This window comes from Bactrocera latifrons, unplaced genomic scaffold, assembly GCF_001853355.1.
Source record: "Bactrocera latifrons isolate USDA-ARS-PBARC rearing strain unplaced genomic scaffold, ASM185335v1 scaffold_8, whole genome shotgun sequence".
Lineage (NCBI taxonomy): Eukaryota > Metazoa > Arthropoda > Insecta > Diptera > Tephritidae > Bactrocera > Bactrocera latifrons.
The window spans coordinates 3,442,471-3,462,602 of record NW_017537489.1 but is presented as its reverse complement, the minus strand read 5'-3'; the positions used below and the strand labels follow the sequence as shown (position 1 = coordinate 3,462,602).

Sequence of the window (20,132 nt, the reverse complement as noted above, 5' to 3'; positions counted from 1 at the left end):
ACACAATTGTGTGTGCAACAGCCAGCAGCAGCCGCACTGGTGCTTGCTCGAAAGGAGCAACAACAAATACAAAAGCATGTCAGCGCTATGCTTTCAATTAGGAAGACATTAAAAATAAGCGTAACATCTATTCAAAGCGAAAACGCACACACACGAAAAATGCCGCTATAAATGAAATGAAAAACAAGAAAATGAATGCTAATCCCACAATGCGAAGCGAAATGCCATGCTGACGTGGTCACTCATACGCCCCGCATGGCCCCAAAGGCAAAAGACACACACACGAACACGCACACACTTGTATTCTTGTTTGGTGAAGTGTCAGCAACAGTGTTGTTGTCGCGGTTGCGAGCGCCATTAATGCCCGCCAGCAAACACCAACTCAGCTAGCAACAATGTGTGGGCGAGTGTTGCGCTGACGCCTCCAGCGGCGGAGCTGCCAAGCGGCCGGCGTCGCGCATAATTTATGCGCCGACAAACATAAGCGACAGATTATGCAATAAAAATAGCAAACGTCGAGTTAATAAAATTGATAGCTGCAACATGCAACCATGCGTACAAAAAGTATATTTATATTCTTACATGTTTGTATATACATATGTATGTACATATGTGTGTGTGGATAAATGTGCCGTTAATATTGATGCAATCGATGAAAGCTCAAAAATCACACATTTCTGATTGGATTTCTGCATTGCTATGTTTACGGCTATCGCTTACAATAACAAAACAACGACAACAACAACAGCTAGCGGGCAGCCATGTGCAGCGGAAAAATGCGCTGTGACTCATATATACCTGTCTCTTATACACATCTAGATGTGTATAAGAGACAGGATTGGATTTCTGCATTGCTATGTTTACGGCTATCGCTTACAATAACAAAACAACGACAACAACAACAGCTAGCGGGCAGCCATGTGCAGCGGAAAAATGCGCTGTGACTCATATATACAGACGCGAACAATAAATTCGCCGTTGCCGCAGTACTAGGGCACATGCAAATGTATAAGCAAACTTGCACACATAAACACACACACACATACAAAATACATTCATATTCGATATTTACAAGCAGCAAACCCCCACATCGCATATATATGAAATTATTAACTCGGTCAGACAAGTACTCACATCTCCGTACATATGTTTGTATGTATACATATGTATATGTATATGTGTATGTGTATTTACAGTGTGCTTGCTTTTCGGCATCTAAAGGCATATATATGATATATTTATTGCAGTTTTTGTTGTCGCTCTAATTTTCGTGATTTTTCCGCTTATTGTTGTTAATGTTCGTCTGGTTGTAAAATTTTTCGTGTTTTTGCTTAAACGCTGAATTTCTTTGATTTCTCGTTGTTTTTGTTGTTATTTTGACTTAAATTTTTGTTGCAATTATTATTATTTTTTGTTGTTATTGCTATTATTCTTATTATTATTATTTTTTTTGTTTTTTTTGTTGTTGCTATAATGAATTTAGGCTATAAACTGTGTTGCGGGAGCAGGAAACATATTTTTATTTGCTGTGCTATTTGCTGCCCATCTGCTATTTGTAATACAATGCACAACAATAACAACCATATCGCATACTAATTGAGAAAATTCTTGAATAGGTGGATGATGTTGATGAAACCCTTTAGTTGCTGAAAATCTTATAAGAACAATAAATAAAAATTTGGGGTTCTTATTTTTATATGCGCTACAGATTAGTTGTCCATCTTGAGAATTCATTTTGTTCATTGCTATAATGGCGTGATATATCGACCTCAAGCAAAATTAGCAATTGAAACTATCCGAAGTAGACAATGTTCTCTCATAAGATATAAGAAGTCTCAAATAAATTTCATTAAGCAAAGATTTTGCTGTTTTACTTATAATTCTCTAACCCAAAGTTCTGAAGTCCTTGTCAAATCGATCCATCCATTTTAGGTCATATAAAAACTGGGTGATATCTCTATTCGATAAATAATGATAATGTCCAATTGATCTCTATTGAATATATCTTGCCCAACACCCGGAGCTAAATAAAATATAAACAAATTATTCACAAACTTTTTTAATTGTTCCCATATTTTTACGAACATTACAAACTTCCTAAGTATTTTTTGTAATTTTTTTACAATTTACTTGTTTAAAACAACTACAATTTCGTTTGATTCCCCCTTCATTCAAATAATCGGTAAAAATATCTATCAGTTCAGTTATCCCTTACAAACCCAATAGTGTCAAATTTATCATTGTGATTCTGATCCCTTCAGAAAGTGTTGTTTTTCTTACATACCCGTGCCTCGAGATCCCTTATTTAGTGTTATATATTCTCAATATTCACTTATGGGTTCGAAACCCAGAGAAGACGACACTTACATTAGAGGCTTTCATGGTATTGAAAGCATTATAAAATGGTGAGACTTCTTACCACGATAAGATACCACTGAAGTTGCAAAGTTTAGCCTCGTATGCAAATTAAATTGGTAATAAATCCAATCAGATCTGTAACTGAATATGCTAAATTTAAAGTGACGCGACTTGATAGAGAACTTGAAATACATAGATGCTGCATTCAGCTTCATCTGTGATATATTCTCCCGGCTTATCCTCCAAGTTTTCGATCCATTTGTTTAGACACGAAAAAATTGGCGACAGAACTGAAAGTTGACGAAGAAAAATTAAAAATCTGCGGCCGACAAACAAAACGTGAAAATTTCTGCATGAAACTTACGAAGAATACTACAGAGTCTCAGTGTACATTCCTTTGCGGGATACAATCGGCGAAGATTTGAAGACGCGTTTTTCTACAGAAATATTAGATAAATTTCAATTGAGTTTTCTGCTTTCAGAAAAAGAATGTACTATGAAAACCAAAAAATGGGAAATTTTGTTGAGTCTTTGATAGATAAATTCAAATGACTTTTGGATAATGACAACTTTGCTGCATGAAAACGTGGCTGAGGACGTACAAGCATCAAGATAGATTGATAAGCCTGACGTTGCTGCACATGCATCATGATATTGAAATCACGGCAGAAGAAGTTCGAGAAAGATTCTAGTTCGTTTTGTTTTGTAACATTTTTATATTCAATACAAGATCTGACTACAATATTTTACATTGCAATAAAGTTTGGTCCTCTTACGTCCACGATTTATAATGTGTTTTTTCAGTTTAGTAAGATATGATATAAGAAGATCGTTTTGAATTTTGTCCACCATGATTTTAACTGCATAAAAACTACTATATTTAATATAATAGTTTTCATGTTTCAAGTAAATATTTATAGTAGTATTCTTATTTTCCATAAAAGTTTTTTCACATTATGAATACCACCAAGAAATTACGTTGTGCACAAAATTTGTCAGGTTTTACCCCAACTATTTCTAGTCTCCTTAGCTCAAAGAGTATCTCATTGAAACAAAATGTTAAGATGGATGAAAAGCCCCTGTTTGCGGACAAATTTTATAGTGTTTATGGTATTGATACTGCAAGAGCCACTAACGCATAATTATAGTTTCATCGAGTCCGTTCTAATAATTTTGATGTCAAAGAGGTACCAGCTCTGGAAGGCCACCGGTCGAAAATATCGATAAAATATTGGTAATACTTGAATTAAAGTTAGGGCAAAAGCTTTAATGACGAAATTTCCAACTGTAAATCGCTATTGAGTCGAAACAAATTCGCTTCATTTCCGAAGGGATGACTACTGGTGATGAAAAGTTGGTCACTTACGCAAATGTCAAGCGAAAACTGTGCCGATCGAATCGTAGTGAGCAAATGTAAATGGTGAATTAGCCAGGATTAACACTGATTAACAGCTGAAAGTTTTGCTACATGCTTGGTGGGATTGGGATGGAATCATCTCCTTGAGCTATCTTCTACTGCCCAACTCTCTTAATGAAGCAATTGCCCAGAGATGGTTAGCTGTCACCAATAGGAGAAAAATTTCGTTAAATCAGGACAACGTCAGGTCACGAATGAGATGCTTGGTTAGGAAGTTCTTCTACATCTACCTTAGAGAGCGCATTTGGCCCCATATGATTACTCTTCCTGTTTATAGTGAATGGTTTTGCCGATGAAAAATTCGGCTCAAGGGAAACTTGCGTAATTTGGTTGTCTCAATGGTTTGATAGTCTCCTCTTTTTTCCCCTCCAGGCAGCTTATACAACAGTCGTTAAAAGGCGTTCCTTGTCTAATTGTATGCCTCTTAAGATGGTGATCTGTTTGTACTCCTACTAGAGATTTTTAAATTTTAATAGTCGGCATGTGCGACCCTTATTCCTTTCATGCCAAGTTTGCCTGCTTGTTGCGCAAAATCAGGAATTGATTCCACTTTATAACATAATTGTCGATTAGATATCTGCAAGTAGCCAGAGACATAAAAAATTCGCTCTTTTCTTAGAGTAAGAATATGAGTAAGTAAGTGCATGCCCTTCCGTTTTTGTTTTAGTTTCTCATTTACATCGGTAGAATTTTGAAATTTGTCATCGAACATATTGGTACTGCTAATGTACAGAATTGCCGGATAAAAATGAAACGAATTTCTAAACCTCACGAAATTTATAAATAAAAATCGGCTCCAATAGAACGAAACTAAACCACAACTTTTTAGATTGCTATTTGCTACTGTGGATTAGGAAACTTTGTTTTAAGTGCACTTCATTGCTTATTTGCTTTGAAAATTGCATAAAAGCAACAAGATTTTTATCGCACAAATATTTTCACGCGCCCAAGTGAAGACAAACACGCACACACATTAATTTATCCGGTGAATGCCTTTTGGGATTTTGTCTCTTTAACGCTTCCGCTTCCCGCCAACCGCGCAGCGTCTAGGGTGGCAGCGCGCGCCGAGCTGCCCAAAACGAAAGTGTTACCAAATTAGATTTACGATCGCCAACGCGCCAGTGTATCTCGAATTGCGGCTAACGGCGGCAGCAAGCAATTTAGAGCAACAACGAAGCAACGTGAAAGTGTATAGAAAGTTTTCGTCGTTTTTTTTTCAACTTTTTTCGCTCGGTTATTTCTCAGTGAGTACAAATTTATGTGCAAACATAAAAACAGACAACAATTGCAAGTGCAACAATAGCAACCACATAGCGATAGGGTACTTGCGCATATTGTGAAATTGTGGCGGCGGCAAAACAGACGATTTGACACGATCGAAAAAATATGTTCGCCATAAAAAAGTTGTAAAGAATCGCTCGTGGTCTCTACACTATACTCGGCTACAAAGGCGCGCCGTCCGGCAGGCAGGGGGTCAGCCCGCCAGCTAGCCAGCATGGCGAACGGAAGCTAAGCTATATATTATGTTCCATCATTTGGGTGCTTTGTTTTATTTGCTTCTATGTGTGTCTTATGTGTCTTATGCTATGGGCTGTGTGTTATGCGCATGTAAGTTGTTTACTCATTGCAAAATTTCCAATTATCAGTCGAAATTTTTCTGAAAAGATATTATGTGACAAAAATATGTAGGCAACAAGATCATACAAAATGTACATACATAGATAGATTCAGACAAACACACCTATATATACGAGGGTGGTCCATTAAATTTTCAAACCTCAAAAGAAAAACGAAAATTATAAAAAAGTGAGGATTTATACGATTTTACGAAAATAGTCTCACTTTGCTTGATACACCGAGATTTCCTACAAACCACGTTTGTGGGATAAACAAACAAAGTTTCGAGTCCAATTCGGCTGAAATTTTGTCGCTAATCGTCTACGAATATTTACTACACGATAGTAAGTGTTGCTAGTGAGGTGTTGTGGGTCTTTATCAGATCGCCCTTGTACCCAAATATTTATAAACGTAGATACAATAAGAAAATTTGCTTATATTTCGTTCTCTGCTTCGCTGTTGTTGCTGCGTCCAATGCCTCTCCGCTCGCCATTCATTTTCCTCTTTGCGCTCATCTCTTTTGACTTCAGTTGTTTTTGACTTTATTTAATTGTGTTTTGTTTATATTTTTAGCCGCGATTTTCTTCTCTCCTCTGCTGTGTGTGTGTGTGTGTATACTGGTGGCGCAGATGGCAATTTTGCTGGTCCATCTTCGGCGCCTCATTCTGCTGATGAGCATCGTCTATTTGAGCGGCACGGTGATGCGTCGCCTGCTGAGCGAATCGCGGCACAACTACTTGCAGCACATCAATGGCAAGACGTTCGCCGCCCGGCATTTGCACTTCCAGGCCTGGGCCTATATTTACACCGCCTATGCCTATGTGGTCTTGGTCAACTATGTGAGCGTAAGGCGGCTCACCAATTTGTTGGAATTCTTTCTCACCTGATGAAAACTATACGCTGAGGTTGGTGTGAATTCGAGAGCGATTTCAAAAAGTGAAGTGTTATTTTTATTAGGTTTTGTTGTGATTTTTTATTGTACAATAATATGCAAATTGGTGAAATAATTGGTTAATAAAAATTATCTAAATAACTTGAATATTGATAATAATAAAAATGTCCAATTCCATTGCGAGTTTAAAACTAAGTAAATACCAGCCATATAGCTAAGAAAGTTGTTTCTGTAGAAAAACGTTAGTACGAGAGTACATCCGCGAGTATTGCTTCGTAAAGGTTTAAATGCAAAAATGTCCCTTTTTGTTGACCTAAAACTGAATCTAGAGAATATTTTCAAGGCATTTCTTAGAGACAACTAGTCTGTATAGAGCTGTCCAGCTGCCCTTCTTATAAAAAATATGTATGATATTAATCCTGAAATAAAACTGCTCAATTAAATCTTTCAGATTTTCATTTGCCCGGTCGCTATTTTGGTCTAAGCAAACTTGAAAACACAGCCGCTAGAGTAAAATTCATTGATCGCAACCGGTGTCTTTATATTCCTAAAACCACAAATCTTTTTTTCACAAAATATTTCTCTCGGGCGAACACTTGGTAGTTTCAGTAACACTGAATGATCGGAATCAAGTTCTTGTATGGAAAACATTCACATCTGACATCGTATCGTCACGAAATTGGCATGGATTACTGCTTAAGGTAACAATATAATCTCAAAAAAATTGTTCAGAACGGATTACTATAGCATATAGCTTCCACACAAACTGAACACATAGTTTCTAGCAGAAATGCACCTGTGAAGGCTATTTAGCTTCGGTGCTACCGAATTTAACGTTTTTTCCTTTTTTTTTTTTTTACTTGTTACGTGTTTGATATTCTGATGCCCAATCAGAAGGCAAGATATGCTTTCAAACGTCACTCACTTTAACACGAGATCTCTTAATAGCTCTTTGGAAAACTTTTATCTGAGAATGTACCAAAAAACTACAAATTTGAGAATACCAAGCAAAAATCCTCCAAAGTAAACTTGAGCATATCCCCACTACCAACTATGAAATGTTAATATACCCCAGAGTCTAACATAAATATTGCCAGTTTCTTATGTGGTGTAAGTCTGAGACCGAAAGCGGGCAGCGACCTTACAACGGTACTTGCTTCTCTGCAAAATGTGTGACCAAACTTCAACATCTATTAATAATATATTTGAAAAAGGTGACTACTAATGACCCTAAGATTTTCAAGAATATGTACCTTGAAAGGGCCGGATGATTATTTCCTCTCTAAACATTCGCCTCCAACCGATAGAAATACGTGATTATTTCCATAATGTAAATGTTAGTATCCCCTAAACGGCTTGACGAACGAACAGACATTCTCTCACTACATTCTCGGCCTCGACTGTATGCAACAGCGCCATCTATGTTTGAGGTGTGGCGAATTTAAGGTTTGTGACAATGCTAAAATTCTACGAGATTCTTATTAATGTTGTTCAATTATACATAAACATAAAGTTGTTGCAAGTAGTGAAGCTTACTTAGTAAAATGTTTTTATGAAACATCCAAATAGATACATATATAAAAAATTGTACTCGCACACATAGTATTGAAAATACTAAACACTTATTTGGGGAGGTAGAATTGTGCGATCGGCATTCCGACAAAAAGATAGAACTGAAAAAATCAACGAACTTGAATGGTTTTGTAACTGCGTGGAAGCATATATAGTATGTATATTAGGGTGGTTCAAAACAACGAATATTCGCTTGGTACTCTGAGAAATAAATTATTACAAACTTGAAAAAACGCTCTTCAAGTGTAAGCTCATATGTGTAACGGAACAGTCCTCGATCATACTGATTTCTATTTTTCTCATATTATCAGATAGAAAAATTTAATTTAATTAATATTAAATTAATTTGAAAAATATCTGCTTGCATAGATTTTGTAGGAATTATAGTTTTTAGGAAATTCACTGCTCTACAGAGGTGGTAACTAAGAACCTATTATTCAGAGTAGCAAGCAAAAAAGAATATTACTTTTTTTTTTACCACCCTAATGCATACATAGTATGTATGACGTTGTGGGTATGGGTATCCTTAAGGATACCTATTCGTTCTTCATTTCTAACTGACTTCAATTAGAACTGCATCACCCACTACACAGATGATGTGCACATGGGAAAGCACTCCATGTCGATCTCTCTCTGAGTTCGATGGAGAACAAAATAAACTTTTTATAGACCGAGTTAAAAGAGATAACGGAGGCTTGTTGGGATATTAACAGTATAATCGAAGTATTTTTTTACAGACAGAAAGGCGGGTTACTACTTTAAGTATGGCTCTTGAAGAACCGTTAGGATGGCAAGGGTTAGCTAAGTTATTGTGGACGTCATCCATTGGTAGGCCCAAGAAACGTGTTGTTTCGACGAGGTTGGACCAAAGGTAGAAGGGTGTCAGATGTGTGGTTTTAGTGGAACATACAAAGAAATGGGTATATAAACATAGACGGGCGTTAAATAATCGAATTGGCAAAGAAAGAACATCTCTTGAAATCTGAGACAGGTGTCCACCAACAATTTCTACAGCAAGTAACAACCAGCTTCAGTATAAGATATAGCACACAGAGTAACTCAGCTATATCTTATCAGGAATGAAGTATCTACACAACTGATCAAGTTCACAAATCTTCAAATTAGTTAATATGGGATACTGGCCAATAGTAAGACAATCTGTTCGGTACGAATTCGCTTACAATAGAGAGTGGCGTAGCTGCTTGAAAGAGCTGGCAAGGAAACGTTGAGGTACCTTCGAAGCCATATGTGAAGTCTTCCAGCAATAATCACCTACCAATACTTACATAGGAGTATATGATATAATATTATTAGTAAACAAACGTACAGTAAGACATTCGATTTTAATTAAATTAAATCAAAAATGTGTGCCCATTCTTAACGCAAGCCCTATAATGCCAATTGACAATTATCAAATACTGACAAATTATTTACACACTCCATTTGCTTGGCAAGCCATTTTGCATACAAATTTCAAATTATTAATTAATTATTTGCAAGAACATGAACGACAGCGGCGGTGGGTGAAAAATCCACTCGTTTGGCGAAACGAACGCGCGACCGTCATAAGCCAAATATATTCAGATGATTAATAATTGAAAAAGTGGGCAAAACACACAAAAGGCAACTCATTTATAACAAATACAAGCAAAACTGCTCATATATGTGCACGATATATAATATATATATGTATATATGTATGTATGCATATTATATGTATATACTGACACTCAGCTAAAGGAAGGCATATATGCATATTATATTTTGGTAAAGGGAACTGTGTTTGTGTATTGTGTGCTGATTTATATAGAATAAATATTGAAAATATTTTTGTCTACCAGGTCAGTATGACTTAACTTTTGAAAACATTTTATAATATGGTGAAAGCAAATAAAATCTGTGCGATTCGGCTAGAGGCCACAAGTAAATTCCGATGTGGCATGTCACTTTGAACGAAATATATGACGAATTGTTGTACAAGGAAGTTAATAATGTGTACATATGTCAACGCAAATATACGTATTTACATATATATACATATTTAGATTTTATATGGGTGTAATTATTTGAAAATTTCTAAACAAGTTGAAAAAATTATTTACATTTTAAAAATATTAAAATTTCGTTGTATTAAAAGCTAATTTTTTTTTATTCAAAAACACCACCAAAACACCCTTAACATAATTTCCAACAAGCTCCTGCAGCGATTACCTAACCAAAATTTATATTGAAAAATATTTTCATATTATTTGTACATCGTGGCCAACATTTCCCGTTAGCTGAGGCACACTTGCATATGAATATGCAAATACTCAGTGGCGGCAAAATATTTATTTTCCAATTCAGCTTCCAACGTTCTTAGCATCGACTTTTATTAAGGTGCAAAAAGATATATTAAAGAAAAAATTATAAGCACGCACATTCATACTGCTTATGTAAATACACATATGTATGTGTCTTCAAATATATGTTGAGTGTTGCCAGATCGAGAATTTCATATGTTTCTTTTAATATAACTTTTCAAATCTTATTGACCTTCCACCTCTTCAACTGACAAAAATATTAAAAAAAATGAAGCATATGGTGCTTGAAAATCGTCAGTCAATTGTAAGAGAGATGTCAAGAGTGCTCGACATCTCTTGCGAGGCCCTTCGAATGATTTTGGTGAATATTTTGAGTATGAAATACATTCTGGTTAGACTCGCCCCGATACAGCTAAATTCTTTTCAAAAAGGCTAATGTAAACAGGTCTCTTTAGAGACGCTTGATCCCACATTCATAGAGAGCATTATAAATGCCGATGAGCCATGGGTTTATGAGTTTGACAAAATTTGCTGAAGGTGCTGAGGACCATCTCAAAAAGTGCTTATGAAAAGTGTTTCGAGGAGTGGAAGAATCGTTGGCATAAGTGTTTGCTGGTTTCCGGGTGTTTTTTTTGCAAAATTTCGGATGTTATCTTCGAGCTCGTGGAGCATTCATGGTTAATAGGCAAAAGTCTCTGATTTAGTATGCCCAAACAAGTCAAAATAATCAATCACGTTAAATCGCTTGATCTTGGCGGAGATATGACAGTGTCATTTCTCGAAATTAACGAATCGCCATACTTTGCACGCAATTTTTCCATGCTTAGACGTCATCAAAGTTCGGGAAAAAAATCGGTCAACACCGTGTTATTGATGGTAATGGCATTTTCTGCCTCATTTCGAAAGAAATAAGCCCCGATGATCTCACCCCAATATCGAAATAGCCAATTATTTCCGAAGCCATTAAGCCAGAAATGGTCCTCATCTGAGAAAATAATTTTTCGATGAAAATCGTCCACAGGTTATACTCACACACAGATCCCAATCGGCAAACCCAATGGGTAGAACCAACTCCAACCGTAAATGTCATAATTTTGTCATTGGAGAGGGACACAACTGTCAGAACGACGTTGAACTAACTCGGGTTGGCCTCAGCACTGGCCTTATTGACCGCGATATTTAATAATCTTAGACATTTGCCAAGCGATGTATCAAAACGAAACGTGACATGGGTATCGGTGGTCTCGTTATGAGCACACTCACCGATCGTATGGTACAGCTTTAATTCTTGCACGAGTTGGATTTTGTAAACGCACAAATTAAGATACTTTCGGAAAATCTTCTATAAAGGGGATAGGCGCAGCTCGATTTGGATGAACTCATTCAGTTCATCTGCTCCACAGCAGTACTAGCGTATTCGGTGCGTACTGTACTGTATTTCACTAGAGTAAACGTGGTGCGAAATAGATACATGGTTGTTCAAATTACCGAATCCACTGGGCAATTATGTCGACAGAGCGTGATGCTAACCGAACAATGATTTTAGTAATCAATATGCATGATTTGCAAATGTTGTCAGGGATTCTGTTTATTATGAAATGGCAAATAAAGTGTGAGTACAGATCAGGTAATATCAATGATCACAATATTTGTACTTCAACGATGATGTAAACAGTCAATGATGTTTCAATATCGGACCTAGAACTTCTCATTCGAAATTCAGGAAAATCATCATAAACATTTAATTATATGGCTAATAAAGTTGTCTCGTCTTACCCGTACAAGATTTTTCGACTATCTGGTGTAGAGAGTTAACAAGCTAAGACAATAGTACTATATTTCAATTTTTTCCATATGTCAAAAAAGATAAATAAATAATAAAAGTACGAAAACAATTTTATCTCTTTTTCTTGTGTATTTAAAATTTTTCTCTATTTAATGTTTCATCAGCTCTGTATATTTGTTAAATTAAAGAGAAATCGCACACACTATAAAGCAGAGGGCACTTGAAGGTTAATTATTTTTATCTTATTTTTTTTTTTTTTTGATTTTTTTTTTTTTTTGGTTTAAACAAAATTCGCCATTTTCACACATCGCTTCAATCAATGGATTTATTGAGAGAACACTTCGGTGAGCAGATAATTTTACGTTTTAGACCACTTGATTGACCACCAAGATCGTGTGATATCACACCGTTAGACTTTTTCCGCTTTGGGTAAGTAAAGTATAAAGTATATGCGGTTAATTCCGCTTCGATTCAGGTCTTGAAGTAAAACATCACGGCTGTCATTTGCCAATTAACAGTCGAAATGTTCGAACGATTCATTAGACTCAGTGGATGGACCATCTGAGACGTAGCCTCGGTCAACATCTGAAGGGGATAATTATCAAAAAATAAATGTCAAAGAATGTTCTTTCGATTCATTCCCCATTAAGTTTGAAGTTTATGAGTTTCTTGTAACCATAGCATCCGTGTAAATAGTTTTAAGCAATTTTTATTACATTATCAGCATTAAGAGAAGTTTCCTTTAAAGCTGAATTTCGATCTTTGAGTATTCCTAATATAAGTATAATAAAGAGAATGACAATTTTCTTAAACACACGTAGCAGAAAAGTATTGAAATTGGACAAAACCAAAACGTATTCTTGAAGATTAAGAATTTTCAAAAAGAATTCATATCACTAATATTTTTCGAATGCACATTTTTATATGAGTAGTAAGCAGCTTTTAAAGAATTAAAAAGAGTTTTTTTTTTCAGTTTTGCGCAAACAATTTAAATCCGTCTGGCATCCTTCTTTTATCCAAATAAATATATATAGGTATTTATGTATATATTTTTATGGACATTACCGCAACAGTGAAATTCGTAAAATCGGTGGATCCGACAACCGAAAACATCTTTGCCGCGAATCGCTGCCATGGTTGTCTTGCTTGTTAACGCACTCAATGTAGGATGTAGGTGTATCACTTAGGTTAATTTCCAACATATTTTTAGAAATGGAATTTTCGAAATGTTATTTTTCTCGCTTCATAAGTTGAGCGCTTTCAAATGACAACAACAATGAATAGCAGAAATAAAAATTATATTTTAAAGCAAACATACAAATATCTGTGTTCTATATAAATACATACATACAAACATATTTGGTCATATAAACGTATTTATATAGCTGTAAGCATTTATATATATATATATATTTAAGTATTATATATATTATATAAATTTAAATATTATTAAAGTCTTATGGGTTAAAAACACATAACTGTAATGAAATTATAAATATTTGCGAAATAATATTTACTCAGATATACTTAGACATATTATTGGCTACGAGAAAGTATTTGATCTACTGATAATACTCACATTCGTATCGAATTTAAGAACCATCACCAAAGTTATTTAGAGAAATCAAATACTACAACGTCAAACCTGAAATTCGTTGACCAATTTTTGCTATTTTTACCCTTGAGACATTATCCATCAATGTAAAAATTTTCTGGTTTCTCGGCGACAAACTGCGACAAGTAATTTTCACAGGCTTCTCTTGAAGCCAACTTTACTTCAATAAGGGAATTATTCATTGACCGAAACAAACGGTGGTTCGATGGTGCAAGGTCAGGGTGGATGCATCAAAACTTCCCAGCCAAGCTCTCCCAATTTCTGCCCAGTCATCAAGGATGTTTGTGGTCTAGCGTTGTCCTGGTGGAAGACGAATCCCTATCTGTTGATCAATTCTAGTTGTTTTTTTCGATTGCTTGCTTCAATCTCATCAGCTGTTGATATTAAAATGTAGAACCAATCGTTCGACTAGGCTGGAGTAGCGCATATTGAATAATTCCTTTCCAATCCCACCAAACACTCAGCAAAACCTTTCGAGCCATTTTCTCAATTCATGCGGTATCAAAACATCGAGTCTTTTTTAAATGGTTCAAACCATTTGATGCTGAATGTTAAGTTCCTTAGCGATGTCGTGGCAGCTTGTGTGACTGTCCTTGTCAATCTTTTCCATAATTTCATCATCATATTTTAAGGAAAAATTTTGAATTTATTAGCACTTCTAATTTAAAAGTACATTTCTGTTAGCTTTCAAGCAATACTATTACCAATACAAAAATAGCAGCACCTAGTTCCCTAAATTAAAAAACATCAAATTAACTTATGTTAAGAACTTTATTTTCAGTTTGCATTCGATGATAAAATGTTTCTTTCAGTTACGCTTTGGCTATATATATAATTCCCATATGGAATAGCACCAAAACGTACTAGCCTAGTGCTACGCGAGGACTTATCCAAATTCTTCTACTGACAACAACATAATCACCATCGCAATCATCAGCGGCTTGTTGTTCGACTCAAGCGGCAGCTTTCATACAATTGGGATCTTCGAAATGGCAGTCTGATTGGACAAAAGTGGCAGCTTTGACACAATTGGGAGCTCTGAAGCGTCGGTCAAATCGGATAGTACTGGCAGCTTTGACACAACTGGGAGCTCTGAAGCATCAGTAGGATCTGATACTACTGGCAGCTTTGACACAACTGGGAGCTCTGAAGCGTCGGTCAGATCGTATAGTACCGACAGCTTCAACTAGACTTGACTAGTAGGCTCCGGTGTCCATTTTACCTTGTTCCAGGCAGTCAATTCTAAAGAACGATGGTCATACCTTCCCGGCCAGCTTTTCATGCTTCAGCAGATGCAGTCTACAGCTTCGACTGTTCCTTGGTATTTTGGCGTGTACCAGTGGGTTCAGATTTCATCCATGGTCAAATTACAAATTACTCTTAAACAACCTTAGCCATAGCTTTCCTGAGCACAATATTCTAGTCAGATAAGACCTATGCAGTCGTTAGAGATATCTAGTGTCTTAGCTATTTCGGAGATCTTCAGACCAATACGGTTGTAGACGTTTTCAGTACTCCTGAACGTACTTAGTTCATTAAAAACTGATACGCGATTATCCTGAAACTCTTCAAACTTAAGTTTTATAGGCAGTATTTTCTTTTTCTTCTACTTCTGCAGGATCCTCGGTGTCGTTGGTTTTTTCAGCGGCATCATCTTCTTTAGGCACGACTTGTTTCTCCTCAGAAACTTCTTCCACAATCGACACATTTTTCACTAGATCATCCGAATTGGACAGTATGGAGTTGACAGCCACAAGGACAAAGAGAAAGGCAACAGTAAGGAAACGCATAATCAACTAGTTTAATACTTTGTGAGTAACTGGGGATTTGAAACGCGGTGCAAATATTTTATACCTCACACATAACCGTTTGTCATTTAGTATGTATGTACTACTTTCTTCGTTTAGTTGATCAGGGTGTGTACATATTTATTACATTTTGATTAAATAATTCTTAAACCCTCGAAACATGTCAAGAAAGTATAATAGTTGTGATGACATAACGGTATTTATACTATTCGAAATATTTGAAATATTAAAATTAAACGAAAGTGAAGCGATAAATTTTTCCAAGTGGATGTATTCGTCCATCCATCTATACCTGTATATCATTGGTACTGTAGAAATTTAATTCTTTTGTTCCATAAGTTTCCCAGAGGATGTTTTTTCATTGACAGCAAAAATGACGTGTAAAGATCTCAATGCAAAAATGCTTGAATATTTCGCATGGCATAATGTGACTCGTTACCAAAAAATTAATCACAACAGTCCATACCTTCCCTAAAGCGAAACGAACTTCTTCTCGAACTTAGTCCCTTCTTGCTTTTCTATTTGATGCAAACAGAAAGTACCGTTAGTCATTTTGTTATAGAAGCCTCTACTCAGATACTTGCTAGTATACACTAATGCACTTTTTGAAGTTATCAATAATGCTCTGAAGACAAAAAAATCGGTATCGGAACTAGAAGATTCGAAGAAGTGGCAATTTCGAAGTGCTATTCAGATACGATAATAGCGTCAGCTTCGTCAATATCGAAAGCTTCAAAGCGTCAATTGAATACGACACTAGTGGGAGCTTCAAGAAGTTTTACCACTAATGAATCAACAGGAGTGGCAGCTTGGACACAATTAGTAAACCCAAATTGGACAAAAATGATATACTGAGAGTTACATCGACAAAAACGAGCAATGATCAAGAAATGAATGATGTTTAAGTAAGATACTTTATCACACATGTGAGTGGCCCTCAAAACTTCGTAAAAATAAGTTAACCTATTTGATAGTCACCATTTAAGAAGAAAAATTGCTTGTCTAACTATGGCCCCCTGATTTTACTTTATTTCTTTCCGAAAAATAGCGACCGAATCACCGAAGATATTGTCGTTTGTTTATCCCTCTGAAAACTGTACGCCCCATAGCTTCCTCACTCGATCAAAATAAAATGATGACTTCAATTGGCTTGATAATTTGACAATACAACGTCTACGAAATTATATTTTCAAATAAACGACTCCTTGAACCACCCTTTTACAAATATATAAAGCAAAAAAATAATCGACCACTATTTTAAAAAACTTTACATTAATTGTAAATTGATGAAGGAGCCGAGGCTTGACAGTTTAAGACCTTCTAGGTTGACTTCATGATTTCAAAAAACATTTTATGGTTCCATAAGCATGTAGTCGAGTCTATGGTACTTACTCGCAACAACAAAAACTTTTAGCAAAACCCTTCATAAGCCATTGTATAATTAAGAATTAAATAAAATTTATGTTCAGTACAACAACACATACCCACCTCTGTTTACATATTTATTTGAGTGCATCAACTCAATACAAAAACAATACAATTATCGAACAAAGAGTATGATGGTGCCCTATAATAATGGAGTTTGCATAGATGTATAGGGTGGTTCGCGTATAAAATTCACATAAATGATATAATATGTACATAAATATTTTCACATTAAGGTTGATCAGCAGCTTGGAAGTACTATTTGACAATATTTTTAATACTTTTCCCGCATATTGGCTTAGATCAGACAAAACTCTTCTACGTCGTATTCCGTTTTTGTCGTCACCAAGAACCGACAAACAGGTTCTGGTTTTACGTGAATCGTTGATCTCCAGCAGCTTACGAGGACTCACCTTCAACCCAGAAATGCGGTTTCTGGATCAGGACGATATCGACTTTGTTTTGTTCAAGACGAAGTGGCAAATTAGGAGGCCACCTTTGCGTGTTGAATGTTAATCTCAAGGAATCCCGACAGTCAAACTACCACTATCGCTAATTTAGCATCCCATTGTATTCGACCTGCGCCTCCTCAAACTCTTACTCAAGACTGAAGATGTATTCGATGAACGGTCGAATTATTCACTATTTTTTCAAAACACTGAGTTGATATTTACGGTCGGTTGATCATATTCCTTTTTCCGCACTCAAAGGCTGAGTCCATCAGATTTTGAAGATTCTAAGAAGGTGCCTTATATTTCGCTGAGAAGACCGACCGAATCGAATTTCCAAATGCTCTTGCCAATAAGGCTTCTATGTTCTTTTTAGTCTTAATACTCTCCAGTCATAGGATAAAGGTAATGAGGGTTTGCAGTGCCTGACGACCTCTAGCTTTTCTATTTTCCTGTCGTGTAGTAGGGAGTGTGGGATTGTAGTAACTGAATATTTCTTCAATATTTCTTACGGAGAAAGATTCTGCCGGCAGCCAAACATGATCCCTGAACCGTAGCAGTAGATTTGTTTTGTCCGCAAACTCTAATCCGGCTCCTTTACACACTTTTCCCACCTATGAAAATGCTTCCTCATAGAAGACCGTCGGCCACTCATAGCCACATTAATAAACAAGGGAAGCCCATAGTGACATCCGGCGCCTAGGAGGCAGTTCAGATTTTGCTTCTATCTCCTTCAAGAATATTGCGGATTTATCTGCCAATATTTGCTTGTATTCTTCTCAGTTGATGCCAAATCTAAACCCGTAAAGTGCTCCTGTCGATCTCGCTCCCACTCAGCACCCTTTTAACCCACACCACTTTATTAAAGCAGATACCTGGTAGGTATAATAGCTACCATGACGCACTACGCGTATAGCCGTTGTTGTCCTGAACCTAGCAGAGTTATTATTTTATTGATCCGTCGCATATGGTGGCTCCACCCACGTCGCTTGCCGACATACCCGACCGTTCGTTTCGTCAAGCGACTGTCGTCGCACTTCCTGTGGCTAACTTCCAGAAGTTCTACATCTAATCGGTTTAGAAATAAATTTCAAATAAATCATTAAACTACCCTACTGAAAACATAAAGTCTACGACAGAGGCTTGCAACTTAAACGAAAGAAATCTTTGGCGAACGCGATATATCGCTCGTGAAATGATGTACATACTTGTAAATACATATATGTACATCTATATTGAGAATAATAGATCTATAAAATCACGATAAATGCTAATGTAGCGCTATAAATTGGAATGCTTGATACATCGGCCTCAATGTGCGAAATATTTCAACTTTACTACCGGAAATCATTTTGAATAAAATTTAATTTATTAGCTTGTAAAAGGAGTATATAAAGAATTTTTTTCTCCGATGCGGCATCGCAGATTGTTCTAGCATTGCAAGACTATCAATTTGAAATTATTTGTAAATTCTCCAAATCATTCCATTAAATAGTCTGCGAAGACAATATATGGGTTTGTCTTGTTTTTGCTTCGTAAAGCTCTATATTTACATATTTTTTGTATATTAGCCAAGCATACATACACACTCATATACATATATAAATTAAGTTTATTTTTAGTTTATTATTTATTTTATCTTACTTATAAGAGGGTTTTCGGTTATTTATAATCCAAGAAAAATATCATCATCGTCACCTTCGTCATCATCAGGCTTAGCATGCCGCGCATTTATCTTCACCTCGAACCCCATAATTATCAACATCATCGCCAGTAATAATCAACTCTGAAAACTAAATAAAACGAACAATTTCGTATCACGAAAGGCGTAAACTTTCGTAAATTTCATGAGTAAGCAGCGCCTGAGGTATAACGAAAGAAAAAATTTAAATTTGAAAAATAAATAAATTTATGTTTACGAGCGTGTAGCCGCCACGAAATTCACGCCACTTAGTATGCGCTGCAAGATTGTATGTATCCGAAATATATATATCTTCATATATATATATATATATATAGCTTGCAACGCATATATGTATATATATATGCATATCATATATACATACGTGCTATACTGTGTAACGGTACATACAGTTTTGGCTCGCACTCAGGTGAAATGTGTGGAAAATGATTATGAAAAAATCCAAATTTTTCGTGGCTAAAAATAACGGATATTTGTCTGTGTATGTATGTTGGCCGAGCAGCTGAATGACCAGTGGCAGTTTCACACGCACACCAACTGCTGCCAATGTGTGCGCAGGTGTACACATACGCATACTTAACCAAAACTTGAGTGTTTCCGCCTCTCACTCCGTTGGAAACTCAAAAACAATTTAAATCCCTCACGTTTGTGTGGAAATTTGAGTGAGTTCTGTTTGCCAAATTTTTCAAAAATATTTCTTCCTACATATATCTTATGTATGTATATATACAATACAAAAAATACAAGTGCCTGCTTGTACATTTGTAATGACGGCAAATTTTTTCGATTTTTTAAAATTGTACGTGTTTATTTGCAATTATTTAGCATATTTCTAATGTTGCCATAAATAAACTTGAATGAGGCTAATAAAGAATATTTATGACAATATTCGAATACTCTGTGAAAATCCCTCAATAAGCAAACTGCCGAACGTCTTTCATACACTAAAATTTACTTCTTGCAGCTTACATCCCTTCTGAATCGGCTTAAATTTATTAAGCCAGACGGACTTCCATGTCAAAGTCTTATTTTCATAAATAAATAAAACGCTTAAATTTAACGTTATGGCCAAGAATTTAGCTTTTTTTATAAAGCCTAGGATCGCAGCGCCTCTTAGAAGCTTGTCCAACGGCAGACCAGTAGATACTGGCACTCTATACACTGGTATTTACTATAATATCGAAAGGG

At 35.9% G+C, this 20,132-nt stretch overlaps 1 protein-coding gene across 1 annotated transcript; it reads left to right on the top strand.

Annotated features, from left to right (window-relative positions):
* Positions 1–4,918: 4,918 nt before the first annotated feature.
* On the top strand, positions 4,919–6,387 carry LOC108976738. The gene is made up of 2 exons (XM_018946001.1): positions 4,919–5,019; positions 5,966–6,387. Exon 2 carries the CDS (start codon positions 6,022–6,024, stop codon positions 6,277–6,279), a length of 258 nt encoding a protein of 85 aa, XP_018801546.1. The 5' UTR covers positions 4,919–5,019; positions 5,966–6,021; the 3' UTR covers positions 6,280–6,387.
* The last annotated feature ends 13,745 nt before the right edge of the window (positions 6,388–20,132 follow it).